Source organism: Anolis carolinensis, chromosome 3 (genome assembly GCF_035594765.1).
Source record: "Anolis carolinensis isolate JA03-04 chromosome 3, rAnoCar3.1.pri, whole genome shotgun sequence".
Lineage (NCBI taxonomy): Eukaryota > Metazoa > Chordata > Lepidosauria > Squamata > Dactyloidae > Anolis > Anolis carolinensis.
This window is the reverse complement of record NC_085843.1, coordinates 162,014,175-162,038,101: the sequence shown is the minus strand read 5'-3', so window position 1 is coordinate 162,038,101 and position 23,927 is coordinate 162,014,175. Positions and strand designations below refer to the sequence as shown.

General features: G+C 38.0%; 1 protein-coding gene across 16 annotated transcripts in view; it reads right to left on the bottom strand.

The window, feature by feature from the left end:
- Positions 1 to 23,927, bottom strand: part of ablim1 (actin binding LIM protein 1) — a 219,161-nt gene that overhangs the window by 78,144 nt on the left and 117,090 nt on the right. For 11 of the 16 annotated variants that reach the window (XM_062975680.1, XM_062975683.1, XM_062975682.1 and 8 more), the window contains exons 7-9: positions 10,089 to 10,176; positions 5,320 to 5,378; positions 1,692 to 1,754 (exon numbers count right to left, since the gene is read on the bottom strand). In XM_062975680.1, the coding sequence (XP_062831750.1) occupies positions 1,692 to 1,754; positions 5,320 to 5,378; positions 10,089 to 10,176 (210 nt within the window). The remainder of the gene's footprint in view (positions 1 to 1,691; positions 1,755 to 5,319; positions 5,379 to 10,088; positions 10,177 to 23,927) is intronic. The other 5 variants (XM_016995113.2, XM_016995122.2, XM_016995119.2 and 2 more) reach the window with 1 other exon arrangement.

The window sequence follows — 23,927 nt, the reverse complement described above, 5'->3', positions numbered from 1 at the left end:
AACACTTGCATCAACACTCCCCCCTCTCAAAATTCCCTCTGTCTAAAAACATTTTCTTAACACTTGCATGAATTTAACCAGTGACATTTTCTCCAGTTTGAAGATTCAGTGACAGGAAAATGTTAAAGTACTAGATTTCATCATATTATTCATTTCTTGAGAGATTCAATTAGGAAGGTTGCTAAGCTAGTAAAACTACTTTTGTGAAGGACCTTTCTTAAAAACATGTTTCAGCTTGTAAAAGCACAGCAAACATTTATTTTAAAAAAACAACACAAATTTACCCTTCATTTGGGGGTTCCTTTATGAAGTTTGAATGTGCTTACTCATTGTTTTCAATTTATATTAATGAAATAATTTATTGGCATACAGTTTCCTGTGAATGTTTTTTAAAAAGTCTTTGGATGTTGCTTTGTTAAGCTAAGCAACAAACCCGATCTGCTTTTGGTTAAGTATGTACAGGGAGTAACACCAAATAAATGTTACACAACTGCAAGTGCATTCCACTTTGTGTTTGCACTAGAGAAATGCACAGCCACAAAGACACTGGATAGTACTATCTCTGCACCAATGAATTCAAACAGTTATCACTTGGATATTGCAAGCATGTGAATTTTTGCCAAAGAGAGAAGTGGTACAGGTTTTGTGCCCTTCTTCCAGGGAAAGAAGAAGCAAAGAAGAACATAAAGAAATATCTGGGCCTGAATCTTATTGGTTACCCCAACTAAAGTAACCTCATTGAATCAATAGGATCACCATTGAACAATTGTTCAATTGATCTATGCTAGTTGGGATTGCCAACAGGATACAGGCCATCAAGTCTTGTGTGGTGTGGTTGGGTTTTGCCACCATGTTTGCAATTAGGGTGTGTCTAAAAAGCAACAGACAAGAATAATTTTGATTCTGGCAATATTGGACAGGGGTATCAACAGTGCAATATATTCCCAAGAACAGATGAACTGGGATAATTTTTGGAACCATTCCTATCAATTGGCACAAACTCAAAGAGATAATGTAATGTATTTTATTAAACTAACTGCCTACTTTGTTTTCTTGAAACCCAGGTAAAGGTTTTCCCTTGACATTAAGTCAAGTCATGTCCAACTCTGCGTGTTGGTGCTCATCTCCATTTCTAAGCTGAAGAGCTGCTGTTGTTCATAGACACCTCCAAGGTGATATGGCTGGCATGACTACATGGAGCATCATTACATTCCCGCCGGAACAGTACCTACTGATCTACACATATTTGCATGTTTTTTGAACTGCTAGGTTGGCAGAAGCTGGGGGCTAACCTCTGAAGTTCATCCCGCTTTCCAGATCCGCCGATCTTTCGGTCAGCAAGTTCAGCAACTCAGTAGTTTAACCCTCTGTGCCACCATACTAGACTTTTGAAAAATACCATTTCAGTGATCACAAACTATCATATGTGTATTATAATCCTGTAACATATACAAACAACAAACACAGAAATACTACTTTTTGTGCCCAATTTTTAGGAATCAAAACAGGCAACTACAGGAATATTGTGCACAGCTATTCAAGTGTGTGATGCAAAAAGGAAATGGTGTCCAGGTGAAAAAAGGAACAATTGAAGGGAGGTGGAAGTGGTAGTAACAGTAGCAGTTACAAACATAAGTGCAAAAATTCTTCCATAGAAGTGTCAGTTAAAAACAAAGACACAAACTGCAAACCTCTGAAGAGCGTGGCTTGCGAAGAACCAAACTCTTTGGATAAAAGAAATCAGATGAGGAATGCTGCCATGAAAAGAAAAGAAAGTGAAAAATGTAAAGGTTTATCCTACATACATAGACAAAAGAAGTTCCTCTCTCATAACAAAGATGACCACTTTCCTAAAATCAACTTGATTAGAAATAGTGCAAAAGGTTAAAACCAATATCCTATCAATAGCAAAATCACTAGGCTACCATAAAAACAAACATTATCGGCACTCACATGCCAAGTTACTTTATTTCCTGCTTCTTTTGGCACCTTCTGTGACAAAGATTCAAAAGAGAATAAACCTTACGCAATCATTGTTTTTAAAGACTCCACCTAAAATCTACACTCGCGAAAGCTCCATGATTAAGGAGGGTGTAATCGAAAAATAGTCATAGGCAAAACACAAAAAATGATGATAATGACGACTCTGCAGGCTGCTTTGACAAAGAGCAGTTTGGGTTGTATGCATTTTGGCTTTCAAAATAGCAGGGAAAATAACATGATTTTGACCCTGTACAATGTTGAGTACCTTCCATAACAGCTGCTTCCTGAGAAGTATTTTTTATATTTTGGGTACCAATATCTTGGCTCAGTCAAGTGTCTTCAGCTATGAAAAGGGCATTTGCTCACATAAGAGAGAAGAAAGAATGGATGCTTGAAAGGAGTGTCTGGTGTTTCCTAAGGAACTGGAAATTAGCCCAAAGGATTTTGAAAGGTCAGTTTGAATCAGCTGGAGGATTCTTAACACAGCAATGGTGTTGCTGTGGATGTAGTGACATAATTAAAGGTCTGTCAGAAGCCATGACATTGGTACATAAGGCTGACATATATATATATTAGCTATTGCCAAAATGAAGCAATTCATCAGTTCAGCTAATTGTGAGTTAATTATATATAATTTCAAATGTATTATTAATGTTACAATATATCAGGAAGTCAACTTTGCAATAAAATTTAAGGTGGAATCCAGGGCTCTATTAAAACCTGTGCACGCCTCAATGGTTTCGGTGAAATATCACCATGCCTGGTGGTTCTATTCCCATCCTTACATGATTAGATACTATTTATATGTCTCCATTTTATGGCACATAAAAAGAAATAACTCCAAATCAGAAACATTTTATTTTGAACCACATATATACCATTTCCATGTAGATCTTTGCTTCAACTAGGATACGCCTTGCTGAGACTGAGAAATCATAGACTACTAGATTGTTGCAAAGAAAAAACCCCATTATGGCATCTTAAAGACTAAGCAGAACACTGTGGGTGTCTTAAGCTTGGTGTGATCTATGAAGAGATAGAAGAAAGAAAGGGGGAGACCCAAATAAAAAGCAAATGTAAAAACTAATCAGGAAGTCTGCTGATTATATAGAACAGAAAACAATAAAAGATTCAATTACATGGCTCAAATAATGTTTGTATCCAAACTTTCCTAGTGTAGAATTTCACTGTGGACACAAAGGAGCCATGCTTTGCAGATTCCTTCTTCCTGTTATAGCTTTCAATCCTTTAAAATATGCTCTGGACTAGAACATCAGGGTGAGTAATATTGGAAACTACAGGGGGAAGGTGACATTGGTGAAATTCATCTCCTCGCTTCCTACAGAGTATGTTTCAATTGGATTTAAGGCCTTTCCAGAAGCAGAAAGAGACCTTTCACTTGTGGTACAGATTTTTTTTTTTCATGTCAGGAGTCACTTCTGGTGTGAGAGAATTGGCCGTCTGCAAGGACGTTGCCAAGGGGAAAAATGTTTTGTGATGTTTTACCATCATTGCGGGAGGTTTCTCTCATGTCCCTGCATGGGGAGCTTGAGCTGACAGAAGGAGCTAATCTGCGATCTCCTCAGGCACAAATCGGCAACCTTCAGATCAGCAACCGAACTTTCAAGTCAGCAGTCCTGCCAGCACAAGTGTTTAACCCATTTTATATCTGTTTTTAACGCTTTTTCCTGTAATATTGTTTTTATGATGGTTTTACTGATATTGTTGATTTATTGTTGTAAATTTATGTGTTTTGATTTGTTTTATATTGTGATGTTGGGCAAGGCCCCATGTGAGCCGCCCCGAGTCCCTACGGGGAGATGGTACAAGAATAAAATTATTATTATTATATTATTATTGTGCCACCGGGGGCTCCACTGTGGAACACATGTCTGAATACAATCAATTGCTAGCTGAGATGAAAGGAATCATTCTGATATCTTCAGATAGGTGTGTAAATAGAAGCAGAAAACTTTTAGATATGGTAGGAAAAATTTAAAATATTAGAAATAGCAAAAGTTGGATACATTTTGATGAGAACTTCAACAACATAGTTTTCCTAATGAGTCACTGAAAATAATTTATCAAGTGACTTCAACATTTTGCTCTTTTCTTTCCCTCTTTGTTTTTCTGTATTTGGAGTGGGCCATCTGTTTTTCTTGCAAAGGTGTAAAAGAGAACCTTAGGTGAAGCTGAGGTTGTGGTGGACATCTCCTAAGCCAATTACACTTTCAGCATGTTGCTCAACAATTGCTCAGGAACACCTAAAGGATTGAGTATATGAAGACTGAATATTGGATGAACACTTATGGCTCTAATTGTTAGCAGATCCTGGATCAGAAAGAATGAATGAAGTACTGTAAAGTTTTGTCCGGCAAATTACACCAGGTCTCCTCCCTTACCCCTCAATTCCCCTTGATGTAATTTGCCCTCTAAAACAAGCATGGGCAAACTTTGTCCCTCCGGGTGTTTTGGTCTTCAACTCCCAGAAACCCCAGCCAGCTTACCAGCTATTAGGAATTGTAGGAGTTGAAATCCAAAACACCTGAGGGTGAAGTTCCCCCATGCCTGCTCAACCTTCCAAACATGTCACTTTCCACTCATTACAATGCTGAGAGGAGGGAGGCTGAAGCTGCTAATTGATGACTGAGAGGTGAGAAAAGAGGCCTGCCATCTTTCCACCTAACAGGGCTTTACGGTACCATTTTCTACCACAGGGACTGTTAGTAAGTAAGTAAGTACAGTAACTTTATTTTTCTATCCTGCCACCATCTCCCGGCTTGGAATCGGGGTGGCTAACACGGGACAAAGGTCCGAAAACAATAACCAAAGTACAACAATTAAAACATTACAAAGAGTAAAAACACAATAAAATGATATTATGCAATACATCAATCCATAAAAGCTCACTTAAAACATAAAATGAGTAACAATATAATAAAATAAGATGGATAGCTTTAGCATTAAAGATAGCTTGAGCGTTAATGCTATATGACATCCATCCCATTGATAACTCTAACTGGGCACCACTACAAAAGTCGCTCAGAAGTAGTAAACTTTGCTGTGTGGAAGATTGGACATGTGTGATGCTCTCTTGTGTAATAAGTAAGTCATTTGGAGCATTATCTTGCATCTGCCTATTCAGAAGCGGGTTTCAAGGACTTTAGTGGGGAGTACTAAAGTGTGTGTAGAACAAGAATCCAACCTTAATGTCATAAGAACCTAAAGTTTATCTGAAGGGGGGGGGGGAACCAGTCACTGAAAATAAAGTTGCTGGAGTGTTTCTTCATTGGAACCTACCCCTTTTAAACTTAAGAAGAAAACAAACCAACTTACCCGTAGCTTTTCCTCTCCCTTTGTGGACTGCTTACAGTCGGGATGCCAAACTGTGGAACCTAACATAGGAAAAATAAGCATACTATGTATCATATTGTACATGATTACACTGCCACGAGAAATTTTGTTTCACACTTCCAGCTTCTAAGACAGTGGTTTTCAACCTGTGGGTCCCCAGGTGTTTTGGCCTACAACTCCCAGAAATCCCAGACAGTTTACTAGCTGTTAGGATTTCTGGGAGCTGAAGGCAAAACATCTGGGGACCCACAGGTTGAGAACCACTGTTGTCAGGCCTTTTCTCCAGTTCCTACCCACATTGCCAGAATCATATTCACAGCTCCCTCTGACACTACAGATTGCTATACGTTGATCAAAATGATGACTCCACAGTGCCACAATTGTCTTTTACTGAAGCTTCTGATATAGTGGGATCAGAGACAATGTCGCAATGCTACTCACAACCTTCTGGTGAACTTCCATAAGCAACTTATGGTGAACTTCCATAAGCACTCTATGAACATGATTTTTGACTAGATGGGTTTTTGGTTTGATACAACAATTAATTGATCTACTCGCTCTTGGCTCCACTTAGGCCCCTTCTACGCTGATATAAAATCCAGATTAAATGCTTTGAACTGGATAATATGGCCACGTAAACTCATATAATCCAGATTATGTGGATTATCTGTTTTGAAAATCTGGGTTATATGGCAGTGTAAAAGGGGCCCTAGAATTTCTTTGCCAGAGTAAAGAAAGCTCTGTTAAGAAATTCATGTATGACTAGATTAACACCCACTGATTTCAATAGGCTTTCTTTACTTATTATTATATCTGGATTCAACTCCTCATCAAACTAATATTTAGCCTAACTGCATATAATTATGTTAATATACATTGGACTAAAAAAAAATGTCTCTGTCTGCAATGTTGCTGTTCAAGTAATATAGTACAAAATATTTAATTCTTAGAATGTTTAGTGAAAATATAACAATTTCTGTGGAAATTTTTAGACTAGCCAACATTAAATTCTATTACGTAAATATTGTATTATATCAAATAAAGTAGTTATATTTTACAACCACATAGACTAATACTGGACCAGTTCATAGACAATATCAATCAAGAGCTTTTGACCACAGAGGCAAAACATGTTCATCATGTCTCATTTGTAGTTTTCTGGATAGCATAGGGAAGGGTTAACACCCCTGTGGTCTTTGTTTTGCTCTCTGTGCCCCTGTTCAGAAGATTTCACTTCACTTTTTGTCCCTTTTGATAACTGGATTTTGAAAAATGTGGCTTGTTGTGGAAACAAGGATTGGTGAGAAAGTTTCAGTGGAGACTCCTTTTCCCCATAATAGTTCTTTCAGGAGTGAATTTCCCTTCTGAGTGGCAGATTTCTCTCACCTCCTGTTATCCTACCCCCCTACCCCATTCTCGGGGATATAACTTGGGAATTGCTTGTACTATACCAGGTGTAATTTGTCCTGTTCCAGGAAGACATGACTTACATTTTACATTTCAGCATCTAGAGGAGACAAGCTTTGTTGCTTCCGTTTAAGAGGAAGCATTCTACTGTCAGGTGTGTTAATAAAGAGAGTGTTAAAAGTTATTATTGAAAGGTGTTTGAGAAAATGAAGCCTTATTTATTTATTTATTTATTTATTTATTTATTTATTTATTTATTTACAGTATTTATATTCCGCCCTTCTCACCCCGAAGGGGACTCAGGGCAGATCACATTACACATATAAGGCAAACATTCAATGCCTTAACATAGAACAAAGACAAAGACAAACACGGGGCTCCGAGCTGGCCTCGAACTCATGACCTCTTGGTCGGAGTGATTTGTTGCACTGGCTGCAGCTGGTTGCCCAACAGCCTGCGCCACAGCCCGGGCCCGGGCCTTATTCAATCTTGTCTGCACAAATGTAATAAACTATCATTTCAACTATGCAAAACTTAACTTTAAAACTAATTTGATTATGAGAAGAAAGTGCATGCCTAACAGTAAAAAAGAAAAGAGGAAAATGCAATACTTTTCCCGCCCCACAAAATAGCCTCAGTGGAGGCTATAAAGCAGAGCAAATTATTTTCCCAGAGTAAATGTCAAAGCAAATGTCAGGGGAAACTCTTATTCTTAAAGATCCTCCACTGGTAATATAATAAAGACACAATTATATTGTTTCATTATTAGCATGTTCCTTTGCAAACACTAAATCTTGGAAGGACGGCATGCTGTTGGTAAGTCTTAAGCCTGTGCCAAGGAAGCAGACTGCAACTTCAGTGAGTAAGTAAAGGTAAAGGTTTTCCCCTGACATTAAGTCTAGTTGTGTCTGACTCTGGGGGTTGGTGCTCATCTCCTTTCTAAGCTGTTGTCCATAGACACCTCCAAAGCCATGTGGTCAGCATGACTGTATGGAATGCCATTACCTTTCCACCAGACCGATACTGTGTATGTCTTTTAATGTGATTATATTCTATGATGATGATCGGGCTCATCCCCATGCATGCCACCCTGAGTCCCCTTGGGGAGATGGAGGCGGGGTACAAAAATAAAGTGATTATTATTATATTATTATTTTCTATTGATCTACTCACATTTGCATGTTTTCAAACTACTGGATTGGCAGAAGCTGGTGCTAATAGCGGGAGCTCACCCCACTTGCTGGATTCGAACTGCTGACCTTTCGGTGAGCAAATTCAGCAGCTCAGCGGTTTAATCCGCTGCACCACTGGGGGCTCATGATTTGCTTAGCATAAAAATACTTGTCTCAGAAGCAAAGTGAATGAGACTGAATAGGAAACATAATACCCACAGATATTTCCTGTCTGTGTAAATATTTATCATTTATTATTTAACTTTGTACAGCATCATTTCTTTCAAGTTCAAAATAAGCCACAAATAGCCAAAGAAATCTCATTTCGTATTCTGGGTTTGGAAAGCCATTGAAATAAACCATGGCCACAGGAGTGTTGGGCAAGATGGAATGTGCATTTGTCTGGCAGAATTGGGAGAAATGTTTTTGGCCTTGGGATGAATGTATATTCTCCTATTCGGCATTCACTTTTCATTGTTATGCATTTAATGGTAATGTATGATAACAGCTATGAAACATATGTTTGGATGATGTCACTCAACTTCTCCCTTCTATCCCAGGCACACATCTAGGGCCTCTTATTATTAAACTTTGGGCTACGAGTTTAGACTGAAGCACAGTAACCTATTGGGATTAGAAAAGAGCATAGGAGGAAAGAAAGATCAGATTAAGCACTGACTCCAAGCACAATATCTCAAGACGGGAGGAGCCGCTTTATACCGGCAGCAGTTAAGCTCTTCGAAGCTAAACCAATGGCACAATTGCAGAATGGAGCCCAGCTTGGCCCCTTTTCAAATTATACCCCACTACAGCATGTTCAATCAAAATTCCTAAGATCAGATCTACAGGCTCCCAGATGTGTCTCTAATGCCACCCTGCGATTGGAGACAGGCTTTGTGAAAAGTGGAGGCAAGAGTATGGAAAGCCATTCTCAACTACTGGCTACAGCTGTCCTTCTCACCATGTAACCTTGCCCCCTAATTATGAGGAATGGCTTCCAGTCCACATGGCAGGAAAAATCACAACACTAGGTTTTCCCCAAGGACAATTGCTAAGTATGGAATGGGACCAACCCAAGGATCTCATTAAGCAATGAATTCTGGACATAGAGCGCCAATTGGACTAAGCCTGTGTCCCAGCCTTTATCATTAGTGAAGCTAACAGATACCTCACCGCCTCCATGGCTTATCTAACAAACCTGAAGGTACCTAAACACTGAAGGGTTTTTACCCTGAGAAGATACCATGCCTTCCCATCAGCTGTATTGGAGGGGAGGTATTGGAAGACCCCTTCAAGGAGAGATTATGCCCCTGTGAGTCCGAACACATGGAAACAACTGAGCATGTGCTCCTTCTACAGCAACCTTAGAACTAATCTCATTACACCATGGCTTTCAAAATATCCTGACCACGCTGAAAAATATTACTCCACCCTGCTTCTTTTGGACTCTAGCACTACAATAACTTAGAGTGTTGCTAAATTTTGTGCTGCAGCAATTAAAATTAGACAGATGATGATCGACCCTCAAAGCAACACTTGGTCGAAAATGTTGCTAGAGCAACCTGTTACAGCTGAAATGCTACTAGACTTGTAATGCGCCCCTCCCGTCCCCTTTAGTGCCCCTCCCCAGTGCTTTGAGCCCTCCTATCATCCCCCCCCCTCGGTTCCATACCTGCTACATTAACCTATGTTTTTAAACTGTGATTTCAAACTGTTTTCTAATCTGTTTTTAATAACTGTTTCACTAGGGAACTGTGTTTCCCCTTCCCAGGGCATTTGTGGCTACTTTGTGCTGGTCATTGACCGTAATAAAGAAAGACTGATTGACTCCGAGAACAAGCTAATTCAATGAATATCCCAATTTTGTCATTTAGACCTTTCATCCTAGGCTGAGGTAATAAAATAAGATTTTACTGAATGAATTGTATTCTTCTTGCTCTGAGTTAGGTAAATTTGATGGATATAAGTTATAACCAAGACTGACCTATACAGGGGAAAGCTTCCATTACACTTTTTAGTTTATGCAGATAAGTAATTGATTTCGTAATTAAAAAAAAATAAGCACAAAAGCATATCCTTTCCAGGGTCCATCCTCCTTACTTTATTTATTGAAATGAGTCAATTCTGTTATTTCAAGTGCTTAAAGTAGTTACAAATATGCAGTCTTTTTACCTTGCAAGTACATTTCTTCTCCTTCTGTGAACATTTGGTTGCACCTGCTGCATCGTGCACAGCTTGGATGGTAATGTTTGTCACCTGCCTGTGGAGCAAGAAAGGTAAGAAAATGTCAAAAGATCATCTTGCTGCAAAAACTGAAAACTAGTTTTTGAAAACTATTTGCAGTTTGCGATGTGTCCTACATACAATTTCCACATTGCACAAAATGTACAAAATATTGTACTATGCTAATAATAATATATTGTATGTATTGTAATAAATTGAATTGAATTGAATATATTGTATGTATATATAATATTTATCATAATACTGTAATACAATATAATACTACTAATATAATATATATTATATATTACATGTAATATTACTAATAATATTGCAGTATAGTACAATAATATATGATACTTATATTGTGCTATGCTAATAATATAATATATTGTAAGTACATATAATATTGATCATATTATTGTAATATAATATTATACTACTACTAATACAATACAATAATATAATAATTATATATTATATATTACATGGAATATTACTAATTACTATAGTATATTGTTTGTAAATCTAACTTGTAACCGGTCTGAGTCCCCTTTGGGGTGAGAAGGACGGGAAATAAATGTCGTAAAGAAATAAATAAATTGCTGCTTTGTGCAGAAAATAATATTCTGCACAAAAAAACAGCATTTAAATAACAAATATTATTTTGTGCATGGATAATGCTGTTTCCTGTACAAACATCAATGTGAATTTTTTTGCAAAAAATAATCCCTAATCTACAAAGATTCTTATCACTCAATGATATTTTTGTCAGGGTTTCTCAACAATAGAGAATCACCATGTTTTGAACATCCTTCTCATGCAATGGTATCCATCCACCTTCAGCCTCAGAAATTCCCAGGAAGGATAGATCTAGCCAGTGTGGTATTAGTGGTTTGAGGGCTGGACTATGACTCTGAAGACAAGGATTTGAATCCCTATTAAGCCATGGAAACTCACTAGGTGGTCATGGGCAAGTCACATTCTCTTAGCTCCAGAGGCAATGGCAATCCCCCTCAGAACAAATCTTAGAGTGATCATAAATTGGAAATTACTCGAAGGCACGCAATGCATGCAAATACATGATTAGACATCATCCCACTCATTCATTTACCAAGCATCTTGAAGCTATGTGCAGACTGGACTATGTTAGAACTATGTCATCTCTCATTCATTCCATATTTCCATGTGAAGAACAATGTGAGCTTCATGGACACACTTGACACAAGAGGGAATCTTGCAGTTTCTAGAAATTTTTATATCACTTGTCAGATTTTAACACTGTATTATGAATCAGGAATGCATCTCTGATAACAGAGAAGCCTGTTAGATAAATAGATCCACGAATATTATTAGATATCCCTAAGGCGACAATCCTAAACACAATGACTACAAAGTAAGTACCATTTAAGAGAAAACTTCATTCCAAGTAAGCATTCATATGTTTTCATTGTAAGTGAAAAACATTAGGGAAATGAAAACAGTGAGAGAGATGAACTAGACTATAATGTCTTAGCTGCATTCATTCACACAATTATTAGTGGCAGATGGAAGGCTAGCAGATTGTTCTCTGTTGCATCCTCTCCCTTCGGGCAAAGGTTAGAATTAAGCAATAATATAAGTTAATGATATAAAATGTAATTTCCTTGAAGCTTTTGTCTCCCTGCAGGCATATTAGAAAAAGAGCACATATTTGAGAGCTGTCTAAACATATTGAGCAAGAAATGAAACAGATATTAATGCCTACATCTGCATCACAATGAACTGCAGAAATTCACAAAATGAAGAAACATACATAAGAAAATTGTGCTTAACAATACATATTGGGAAATGAAGTGCTGAAGTAAAAGAAGGTACTGGGATCAAAGGGAGAGCTGATTGTGTCCTATTCTAGGACTTAATTCCACTAAATTACTGTCTGTTTTCCTACAGAGACCTGTCATTATTTAACAGGCCAGTTAACCTAAAATTAGAGGTACTCACAGTCCATGAAAAGAAAAACTTTTACTCTCCCAAAACCTCAGGCTTCTCATTTGAAAATAGTAATGATATGCTTTTTTGAAATCTTTAGAGGAATCACAGCAACAGGGCTCCAGATACCCATCATCAAAGACTCTCAGAAATCACGCCAGCTGGCCAGTTGCAATTCTTTAGCTCTGTAAGTTTCTGAATATGGGTTTCTTTGTAAAAAAAAAAAAAAACTATAATAAAGATTTCCTGTCAGAAATTCAATGACAAAGTTGTTTGTAGTGCTGTTTTACTGAACTGGTCATATGGCAATGAACAAGTTCTCACTAGTACATGTGTAACAAAAAGGAAAATTTGAGTGTCAGGAAAGCTGACTTTTGATAAGCAGATTTGCTGGTTTCACTTTTCAATACCAACAAAGTAAGATCTATATTAGAGTTGTGCATGGAGTTCGTTCCTACCGTTTCTACAATTTCTTTCGTATCTTCCATTTCTTCGGGAGCACAAAAAGGGAAGCTCCCTCCGCGCACAAAAATCTTCTCGACACAAAAGCCTGCAGCCAAACTTGCCTCCTTGCTTTGGAAAGAGAGTACGTGTGTGGTGGGCCGTGTAGGCAGGCCCGGAGCTCAGCTGCAGATGTGCCAAGCACCTCTTACTCTGAAACAGCAGGTGCCAGGTAAGAAGAATGGTGGCCTGTACGCCAGGAAGGGGAGCAGAGGGTGGGAAGTTCCCCCCATGATAGTCTGATTTCCAGGGACCCAAACTGAAATGGATTGGGACATGAAACGGGGCAAGGTTTACCCCAAATGCACAACCCTAATTCCTATCTTCTTTCTCTGGGAAGTTTACAACCTACATCCTTCTCTAATTTATTACATTCTGATCCAATTACCACAAATATATATACCTATACTTTAACAACTATGGCTCTAATTTAGGTTAAGTACCCCTTCATCAAAACATTTGGCATCTAAAGTGTTTTGGATCTTTAAATTCCTGTATTTACATATATGTTTCAAATTAGACATTTTCGAGATGGGGCCCAAATCTAACAGAAATTTCATTCATGTTTCATATACATCTTATACACATAGACGGAAGATAATTTTGCACACAATAGTTTAATCAATTTTGATGAAATGCTATTGTTTTCCGATAGTACAATGAAGCATCGGGGGGAAGGAGCCACAGTGGCGCAATGGGTTAAACCCTTGTGCCAGCTGAACTGCTGACATGAAGGTCGACGGTTCGAATCTGCGAGATGGGGTGAGTTCCCATCTGTCTTTCCTAGCTTCCATGCGGGGACATGAGAGAAATCCCCCGCAAGATGGTAACACATCCAGGCATCCCCTGGGCAATGTCTTTGAAGATGGCCGATTCTCTCACACCAAAAGCGACTTGCAGTATGTTCTCAATTTGCTTCTGATATGATAAAAAAAAATATTAGGGGGGGGGGGGGGAAGACATTGCTACACCAGATTTCAGAATTCTGGCTAAGAGACACTCAATCTTTATTGTACTTCAACAGTGCAGTTCCGCTCATGCTGAAATAAACCAGTCTTACAAGAGCTGCTATATACTGTCTTTCTCTTGTTTCCCTTATGTAGTTACAAATGAACATGGCTATTGCTTTGAAAAGTACTATTTGGTTGTAAGTCTTCCTGAGTCCAACAGGGTGTGTTCCTAAGTTAGTGTGAATTGAACTGAAAATGTTAATTTGTTCTAGGGTGTATCAAAGTGTGCAATCCCAGCATAATGACAAAGATGCATAAAGGTAAACAGCAAATATGCAAACCCAGTTGAGAGCTTAGCTTCTCCCCCCCGGTCCCCTTTCTCCCACAAACTTGTAGGCTGTGAGACTTAGATCTCTGCTTTTGATTAGATTGATGTTTTTCCTTTGGGGAAGTGTAAGATGTCTGAGCACTTCTGACCTCATCATGCTCTTTTCCAAAAGAACAGCTATTGGGAGGTAGAAATGTACATTATGAACTATCCACAAGGATTCTCCATTGCCAATGGATTTGGCAGAAGGAAGGCTAATTACAAACAGAGATTTTGCTCTTGGCCAAAGGACACATTTTTGGAGTATTACAGTGTAACAGCTGGGTGCAGGCCTTCTAACCCAATAGTTCTTTCCAATCATTTGACAAATAATGATTTTCTGTGCAAAATAAAGCTTTTTAGGATAATATTGTGTCCCTCTCACAGAGAGAATGGTTTCCTTTGCACAACAGTCGCTCTAACAACCAGACTTGCAAAATATTTTACCTCACCCTACTTCTGCATATGTTGACCTGCTTTTAAATATTCTCCCAGGAACAGAACACTATTAAGAACAGTGCAGTTGGATATTTTATGGCCCTTGAAAGTTTAATGGAACACCTTACACAACAGGGTAGCCTAATATTTATAGCATGGCTTTCCTATAACCATTTCCCAAAAGGCACAGGTAATTTCCATCCCTGTAAAATTCATTCAATGCCTGCTTCAAACCTTACATTTCTGACTTTGGCATACTTATTTATGAATACATACGACCATCAGAACATTCTTCAGCTTCCTAGCATAACAACAACAACAACAACAACAACAACAGACTGACTAAGTTCTGGAACACAACACGCCAGACCTCACAGTTGTGGAAAAGAAAAAGGTTTGGATCATTGATGTCGCCAACCCAGGTGACAGTCACATTGACAAAAAACAACAGGAAAAACTCAGCCGCTATCAGGACCTCAAGATTGAACTTCAAAGACTCTGGCAGAAACCAGTACAGGTGGTCTCGGTGGTGACATTTGGCATCTCAGCTGGCATTTGGAAACAATAGACATTGACAAAATTACGATCTGCCAACTGCAAAAGGCCACCCTACTGGGATCTGCGCGCATCATCCGAAAATACATCACACAGTCCTAAATGCTTGGGAAGTGTTCGACTTGTGATTTTGTGATACGAAATCCAGCATATCTATCTTGTTCGCTGTGTCATACAAAGTCATTGTGTCAATAATAATAATAATAATAATCATCATCATCATCATCATCATCATAATTTATTTATTATAGCCCGCCTCCATCTCCCTGAAGGGACTCAGGGCAGCTCACATGGGGACAAGCCCTAAAAACATTAGTTTGATGTACAATTAAAACATAAAACAAATTACAGAATTAACATAATACAACAATTTTTAGAACATTTTAAAAATAAACACAACCATATCAATTAAAAAGCGAGGTGGAATTATTTAGGTTGCATGGATGAGCAGGCTGTGCAACCATGAAAAATAGGACCTCAATGTCACATTTGAAGATGGCATATTATCTTTTACTAACATCCTTCTCACTGGTGTCATAAATGAGACCAGCTATTTTGAGTTGGTATGACATGTGTGCCTTTTATGTGTGGAATACAAAAGATATTCTTGAATGCAAGCTGGAAAAAAATTAATATACAATGAATAAGAGTTAAAGTGCCAAATGTTCAAAACACAAACACCCTTTGTTGGAACCATATATACACTGTAATCAAAGAGCAGAAAGTTTCCTGTCGATATTTCAAACATCCTTTTACTCATGCCTCTGCAAGATTTCTCACTGTTTACTCCTATTAAGCCCTCATACAGTTGGAGGAGATTAGTATTTTATGTATAGTTTGTGGGGTTAGTATAGATAGCCTCTTCCTCATTGTATTTGAAACCTCCCTCGCCCTTTCCCTTTAAGTCTCCTCTCAGGGGCAGAGCCTTAGCCAAGTTCTTTCTAGCTCCTTGGGGAGTGAGGCAGTGTAGCATTGGAAGGTGAAGAGTAAGAAAGGCGGAAGAACTACAAAACAGAAAGTCACGTCAAAGCTACGCAAGTAATACAAGTCAAGTTGAAGCAACTCAAGCTACACAAGTCAACAAAGCAACATAAAGCCATGTTGGAAATATAACAGATTGAGATCCAACTGAAATCATATTAAAGTGACATCCAGTCAGAACTGTAGTTGTGTTTCAAGGACTTAACACCTCTCACAAAGGCTGGCAGTAAAACTCTGGAGGAGAGGAAGTTTAAGATCTGCTATTTAATAAATTGTTGCTTTTAGTTCAAATGTGTAGCATTCGATCTGTTCCCCACTTCACAGACACTTTCCAAATAAATAACTAGTATGGGGGCAGAACACTCTTGTCATTTTTATTTCAGGGATAAGCCTGTTGACTTCCAAAATTATATGGCTAGTGTCCTACTTGTTAGCGCCAACTAAAATAGACCCACTTTATCAATTGTTGGATGGAGAGTCAACATACAAGTAAACACAATTCATTTATTAAGTCTACTTGAATCAGAACTAATAATAGCAAGATTCAAGCAATCATTTGCAGATAAACCTGTACTAAATTAACAGGTGCAGCATCCTTTAGCTTTGAAACATAATGTGTGGCATAGGAATATGTTTCATTTTTTTCTTGATTATTTCAAACTGCAGATGGCACTTTCTAAAATTATCAATAGGAAATGTTCTAGCAGAAGTTTTCTTACATCCTCCCAAAGAATGAGCGGATTTATAACCAAACCCTTGTTCCTCGAATTTTGGAACTACATAATAAAGATGAACATTCTTGGGCAAGTATCTACAGCTGCCCCTCCCCAAAGCCATTAAAAAGGATAACTTTTTTCACTGACAATTTTAAAAACAGAGGCTGTGCAAAGCAAGCCTTTAGCTAGATTTCTACACTAACACAAAGCTGGATTAGATATTTTTTATTCCAAATTTTTAAAAAGAAACAGATGCAAAAAAGAAAAGAAAACTGGAACAATTCAAACTAAAGTTTAGGAAGGCACATTTCAGTGGAAAAAACACACTTAGCATGCAGAATGTCCCAGGTTGTATGTGAAAGAGAAGACCCTCAGATTTTACAGACCTCCTAATTTTACAATGTATTTTTTCATTTCTGTTTTTGTACAAAAATATGTAATTTAACAGGCCTGTGTCATTCAGTCATAGGAGGACAAGATCCTTCTTTCATGACTGATAGAGAGTTTGATTGTGCAAATGTGATCTCAAATTTGCTTGGGACAAGACACGGCCATGCTCCAAATGTAGACTTTCAACTACAGTAGAGTCTCACTTATACAACATAAACGGGCCAGCAGAATGTTGGATAAGCGAATATGTTGGATAATAAGGAGGGATTAAGGAAAAGCCTATTAAACATCAAATTAGGTTATGATTTTACAAATTAAGCACCAAAACATCATGTTATACAACAAATTTGACAGAAAAAGTAGTTCAATACGCAGTAATGCTTTATAGTAATTACTGTATTTACGAAGTTAGCACCAAAATATCACAATATATTGAAAACATTGACTACAAAAATGTGTTGGATAATCCAGAACGTTGGATAAGCGAGTGTTGGGTAAGTGAGACTCTATTGTACCACAAAAAGTCCACTGTCTCTTAGGTGTGTGATCACTGTCCACAACTTCCTTCTATGTCATTCAGGCAATGACTCCATGCTTGCTAAAAGCTGTCCAAGGTGCTGAATCTATCATTGCAACGATCCCCAGGACCTTGGACAGATCTTTTAAAGTATAAACATAAACCAGATTGATAGCCCAACTGATATGGAAGCCACACTGGCTTTGCAACACTGTGTAACAATAGATTGAAAGCAAGGGAGTCTTGTACAATTATACATATTTATGCTTTATTGTCAGTTTCTCCCTATGTTTAATACCATATGCTAACAGTAAACTTGAGTGGTTGGGACAGGCATAGGCAAACTTGGGCCCTCCAGGTGTTTTGGACTTCAACTCCCACAATTCCTAACAGCCTACTGACTGTTAAGAATTGTGGGAGTTGAAGTCCAAAACCCCTGGAGGGCCAAAATTTGCCCATGCCTGGGTAGGAATGTGTCAATCAGGGAGTTAAATAAGGCTTACAAGCATGGATGGGCTTCGCGAGTTAACAGGAAGATAAAAAAAAATAAAGAAAATCTTTAAAAAAAAAAGAAAATCTCTCTCTCATACTCACAAAACCTAGCTCCCTAGTCATGCTGACTTGTACCCAGGAGCCATGGCCAATTGGAAATGAATATCAGAAAAGTACAAATGAGCCCTACTTAAGCAAATACGGGGACCAAAACTCTGATTACTACACAACACAAGCTTTCTGAAATTGTGTCTTGAGGATGAGGGTTTAAATAGATAGAAGATACTATAGTTCATCACTTTTTAATACAAAAAAGCAAAGGAGAGGGAGAGAGAAACACAGACACAGAGATACAGAGAGTACTTTTTGTAAAAGCAAGGGCATAGCCATAGCAAGGGCAAATTCTGTAATTTGCTTTACAGAAAAACCATGCTTTCTGGATGTTTCCAAAATAGCAATGCCACCTGTTTTGAATGGAAAACATATTCTGGTGCCAGGGGAGAGCTATCTGGAGGCCAGATGTGGTTTGTAGAATGAAAAATGCCCATCCTTGCCTTACAGCTTATAGTGTCATGGATAATGGCATAGTTGACTGACACCTGAATAACAACCCTCTTAAGAATACAGTAGAGTCTCACTTATCCAACACTCGCTTATCCAACGTTCTGGATTATCCGACGCATTTTTGTAGTAAATGTTTTCAATATATCGTGATATTTTGGTGCTAAATTCATAAATACAGTAATTACTACATAGTATTACTGCATATTGAACTACTTTTTCTCCCAAATTTGTTGTCTAACATGATGTTTTGGTGCTTCATTTGTAAAATCATAACCTAATTTGATGTTTAATAGGCTTTTCCTTAATGCCTCCTTATTATCCAACATATTCGCTTATCCAACATTCTGCCGGCCCGTTTATGTTGGATAAGTGAGACTCTACTGTACATGGCAACTTTTGGTTACAGGTTTCACTTGCTTTCTTTATATTCAGTGATGCAATAAATAAAAAATTAAGTAAGCGAGGTAATTAGTATTTATTCTGTTGATAAACATAAACAAAGTAAATGAGACCTGTAACAAAATGTTGTCATGAAACATTCCTCTTCCCATTGAAAATAAAACGTAATTGAAAAGTGTGCTTAGAAGGAATGTAAAACAGGGCTGAGGAGGCTTTTGGCCCTGCAGATGTTTCTAATCAAAATTCCGATACAATTCCTACAATTCCAGTCTCAGTCTCTTCTCTCTTAAAGGGTAGATGTTGAAGAAATATAACTTTCCCTTAGGATATGTCTTTGAAAAAATAAAGCACCTTCATATTGTTTTCCAAAGAAACAGCAATTAGAAGGCTTAGGTTCAGATTTACACCCATGATTTTCATCTTTAAGAAATCCAAATCACCATGGAGAAGAGTAACAGATTGTGGAAGCTATCTTCCAAAAAGTTTTCCAGTTCTTGTCTTATGCAAGTCTGGGTGTGGTATAAAAGAGAATTACATACTATATTTCATCGATTCTAAGATGCCGCCTGATTTTGGAGCTGCAATTTCAGGGAAAAAAAGTAGTTTTGATTGTGAGATGCACCCCTCCTTTTTGCTTCACATTTTGGAGATATTTTTTTTAGTCCCCACTGTAATTTTACTTTCAGTGGTAAATCACTAAAGTATTAGAACCAATACATGCAAAAAGAAGTTATTTATTTACCCTATTGATACCCCGCCTTTCTCTACCCCGAATGGGACTCAAAGTAGCTTAGTAAAGGTAAAGGTTTTCCCTGACGTTAAGTCCAGTCATGTCTGACTCTGGGGGTTGGTGCTCATCTCCATTTCTAAGCCGAAGAGCCGGCATTGTCCGTAGACACCTCCAAGGTCATGTGGCCGGCATGACTGCATGGAGCGCCGTTACCTTCCTGCCAGAGCGGTACCTATTGATCTACTCATATTGGCATGTTTTTGAACTGCTAGGTTGGCAGAAGCTGGAGCAACAGCAGGTGTTCACTTCGCTCCCGGGATTTGAACCTAGGACCTTTCGGTCTCCAAGTTCAGCAGCTCAGTGCTTTAACACACTTCACCACGGGGGCTCTGGGCCAAAGTAGCTTACATATGGCAATTATTCAATGCCTTAAAAACACATACAAAACATATACTTAAAATAAATTGAATTAAAATTAATACATATTAAACATTTAAAATTGCATTCAGTATTAAAATCGTGCCAACCAGAAATTGTAGTCTAAGTTATAATGCAGAATGTTTCAAAATGGACCTAATTTCATAGATATACTGATTTAAAATTGGTTCCATCTTTTTGAAACATCCTGAATAATACAGCATCAGAATGGTTTTGCTAATAGTGCAGTTGTCACACACAAGCTGCAAAACTCATCCATTGGCAATGAGATTGTGATTGTTAACAGACTCAAAAATAACTTTTCTAAGCAATGGTTGTTTGCACCAGTAAGAAAGCACTGCCTGCCTACACTCCCCCTTCCCATATCCTGTTAAGAAGGATGCCTTCTGGTTATTAACTCTAACAGCATTTTATGGGGAAGCATCTGTTTTGTTGTCTTCCATGCATATAGTGAGAAAGTTTGTTTCCTGATAAGTTTTGTCAGTGTGTTTTTTTTGGAAGCACTATATTAAATACGTCTCTTTGTAGACAGGGGCTGACACTCTACTTTCATCTTTCCTCGACTAAATGATACCCTAACAACTTCAGATTATCAGTTGTCGGTATAGGCGTCTCTAGGGGATGGTAGTAATAAAGCTGTTCCTGCTACAAACATAGTTTTGACCCTTTCTTCCCAACTCCAAGATTTATGATTATCCTGTGCTAGATAATGATTGTTTACTGTCAGCAAGTACTGCATAGAGCCATTACAGCACAGTTCACAAATCTGGAAAGGAGCAAAAGGTCAGCCAATTCAGCCCCAGAGGTCAGATCCATATTGCAACCAGTGAATATTGCTGCACCACTGGATGCTGCCTTAAATGGAGAAAGGTGGGACAAAAATAAACTAAAGAAAGAAAACATATATAAGGTTCTGCTTTCTAAGTCTTTCTTTCTGATCTGGAAATACATCTCAATGTTTCCTTGGAAGAATTCAGAAACAAAACAAAACCCCAGAAAAAAAATAGAACATCTTGGACCAGAAACATTGGTAAAGTGGGGACAGAGACTGAGTGTATCCACTGTGAGCAGCTCTGGGGCCCTTTCACGTAATACAACTCTATTATTATGAATCTGCTTTAACTGCCATAACTACATCCTATGATATCCTGTAGCTGGTAATTTGGTGAGCCACTAGAATATTTTGGCTAAGCATTATAAATGTCTTTTCTGAAACTGAAAATCCCTGGATTCCATCAAATGCAACCATTCCATTTAAAGTGGGATCATATTGCTCTAACTTTTACACCAGCATGTCTGACATTGGAGATAAGCCATAGTTTCTAAAGTCCTAAAACTGAGGTGCACACCAAAGAAATCCAGTCCATGAACATTTCTGGGTATATTTCACTATTTTCGATTTTTGGAGAACACTGTGCCAAAATCACAGAAATGATCCTTGTTGGCTGAAACTCAAGCCATTGTGCAGCAGGAAAACTAACCAATGTTTTCAGCAAGATAAAAAACAAGCAAAAAGCCCTCCCTTTTCCATCATATGCCTGCAAGCCTTTCCTGGGTAATAATAATATCCAAAGTATCTCACAGAAGACTTTTATGCACCTTGCACAATCTTTTTTCCTTTGTATTTTATTGCCTTTACCCACTCTAATGCTTGCAAAATACTGGTTTTCATTAGTACTTCTAGAAGAAAAATTAGTTTATAAACTGGCCTCTATATCCCTGCCCCAAAGCAGGTGTGACTGATATACCTTTGCTGGTATATTGCCAATTTCACAGATTGCTTTTTTAATACACATAACAGGTTTTAACAGGTTTGAATTATGCAACTAATGTAATGTACTAATACTGTTTAGGAACCAAAGGTTTCTGGGGAGATAATGATAACTGCCTTCATTTCTTTATATGGATTTAAAGTCTTCATTTCTAACTAATCAGATCAAGCAGCACCAAAATACATTAGAAGTACAATTATATAGTTACCTATGAAACTAATAAATGAGATCTTTTTAAAAGGTTTCTTATTTGAATAGGAGTGTATAGATCAATATCAAAATTCACTTTTGAAATGTCATTACCAATTATCATGAAGAGGTGGGATACTGGGGCTCCACAGGGTTCAATTTCACCCCCCATGCTGTTTAACATTTACATGAAACCATTGGGAGAGATCATCCAGAATTTTGGAGTTTGTTATCAAATTTATGCTGATGACACCCAATTCTATTACTCTTTTGAAGATAGTTCGGAAGCTACAAATGGTCCAAAAATCGACAGCCAGGTTACTAACTGGAGCGCCGTACAGGGAGAGTACCACCTATGTTGCGGCAGTTCCACTGGTTGTCCATCTGCTTCTGGGCTAAATGCAGGCTGGTCAACTGTCTATATATATAAAAGGATAAAAAAATTCAGCCTAGGACAAAACAACATAACTACACATACCAGAAACACTAAACTTGGCAACACAACCCCTCATCCATGCCTCTACGTTCATACAACAAAAAGAAAAGAAAAATAAAGTTCTAGTTAGAGAGAGAGCAATAACTGGTTTTTATCCAATTGTTGCCAGTTACAAGGCTAAACTCTTCCCACTTGGTCTCCTAGCAACCTACTCAGCCCAGGGGACAGGCACAGTTAGGCCTTACTTAGGCCTCTTCCACACTGCCTATAAGATACAGATTATCTGATTTTGACTGGATCATATGGCAGTGTAGACTCAAGGCTCTTCCACACAGCTATATTACCCATTTATAATCTTATATTATCTGCTTTCAACTGGATTATCTTGAGTCTACACTGCCAGATAATTCACTTCAGTGTGCATTTTATACAGCTGTGTAAAAGGGGCCTCATATAATCCAGTTCTAAGCAGATAATATAAGATTATAAATATACAGTAGAGTCTCACTTATCCAACATAAACAGGCCAGCAGAACGTTGGATAAGTGAATATGTTGGATAATAAGAAGGGATTCAGGAAAAGCCAATTAAACATCAAATTAGGTAATGATTATACAAATTAAGCACCAAACATCATGTTATACAACAAATTTGACAGAAAAAGTACTTCAATACACAGTAACGCTATGTTGTAATTACTGTATTTACAAATTTAGCACCAAAATATCACGATATATTGAAAACATTGACTACAAAAACATTGACTACTAAAAGGCAGACTGCGTTGGATAATCCAGAACACTGGATAAGCGAATGTTGGATAAGTGAGATTCTACTGTAATATGAAATAATTACTGTGGTAATCCAGTCCAACCCTATTCTGCCATGGAGGACACAATCCAAGCACGCCCAACAGATGGCCACCCATCCTCTCAATAATAATAGTAAGAAGAATAAGAATAAGAATATCGTACAATCATAAGGTTAGGAGACACCCCTAAGGATCATCCAGTTCAATTTCCTTCTACCATGCAGGACGACACAAACCAAGCACTCCTGACAGATGGCCATCCAAGATCTGCACCGTAATAATACAAATCGAATAATAGAATCAGACAGTTATGCCATCCAAGATCTGCACCGTAATAATACAAATCGAATAATAGAATCAGACAGTTAGGAGACACTCCTAAAGGCCATCCAGTTCAACCCAATTCTGCCATGCAAGACATAATCCAAGCACTCCCAACAGATGGCCACCCAGCCTCTCAATACTAATACTAATACTAATAATAACAACATCATCATCCAATCCTAAGGTTTGGAGTGACCCCTAAGGATCATCCAGATCAACTTTCTTCTACCATGCAGGAGGACACAAA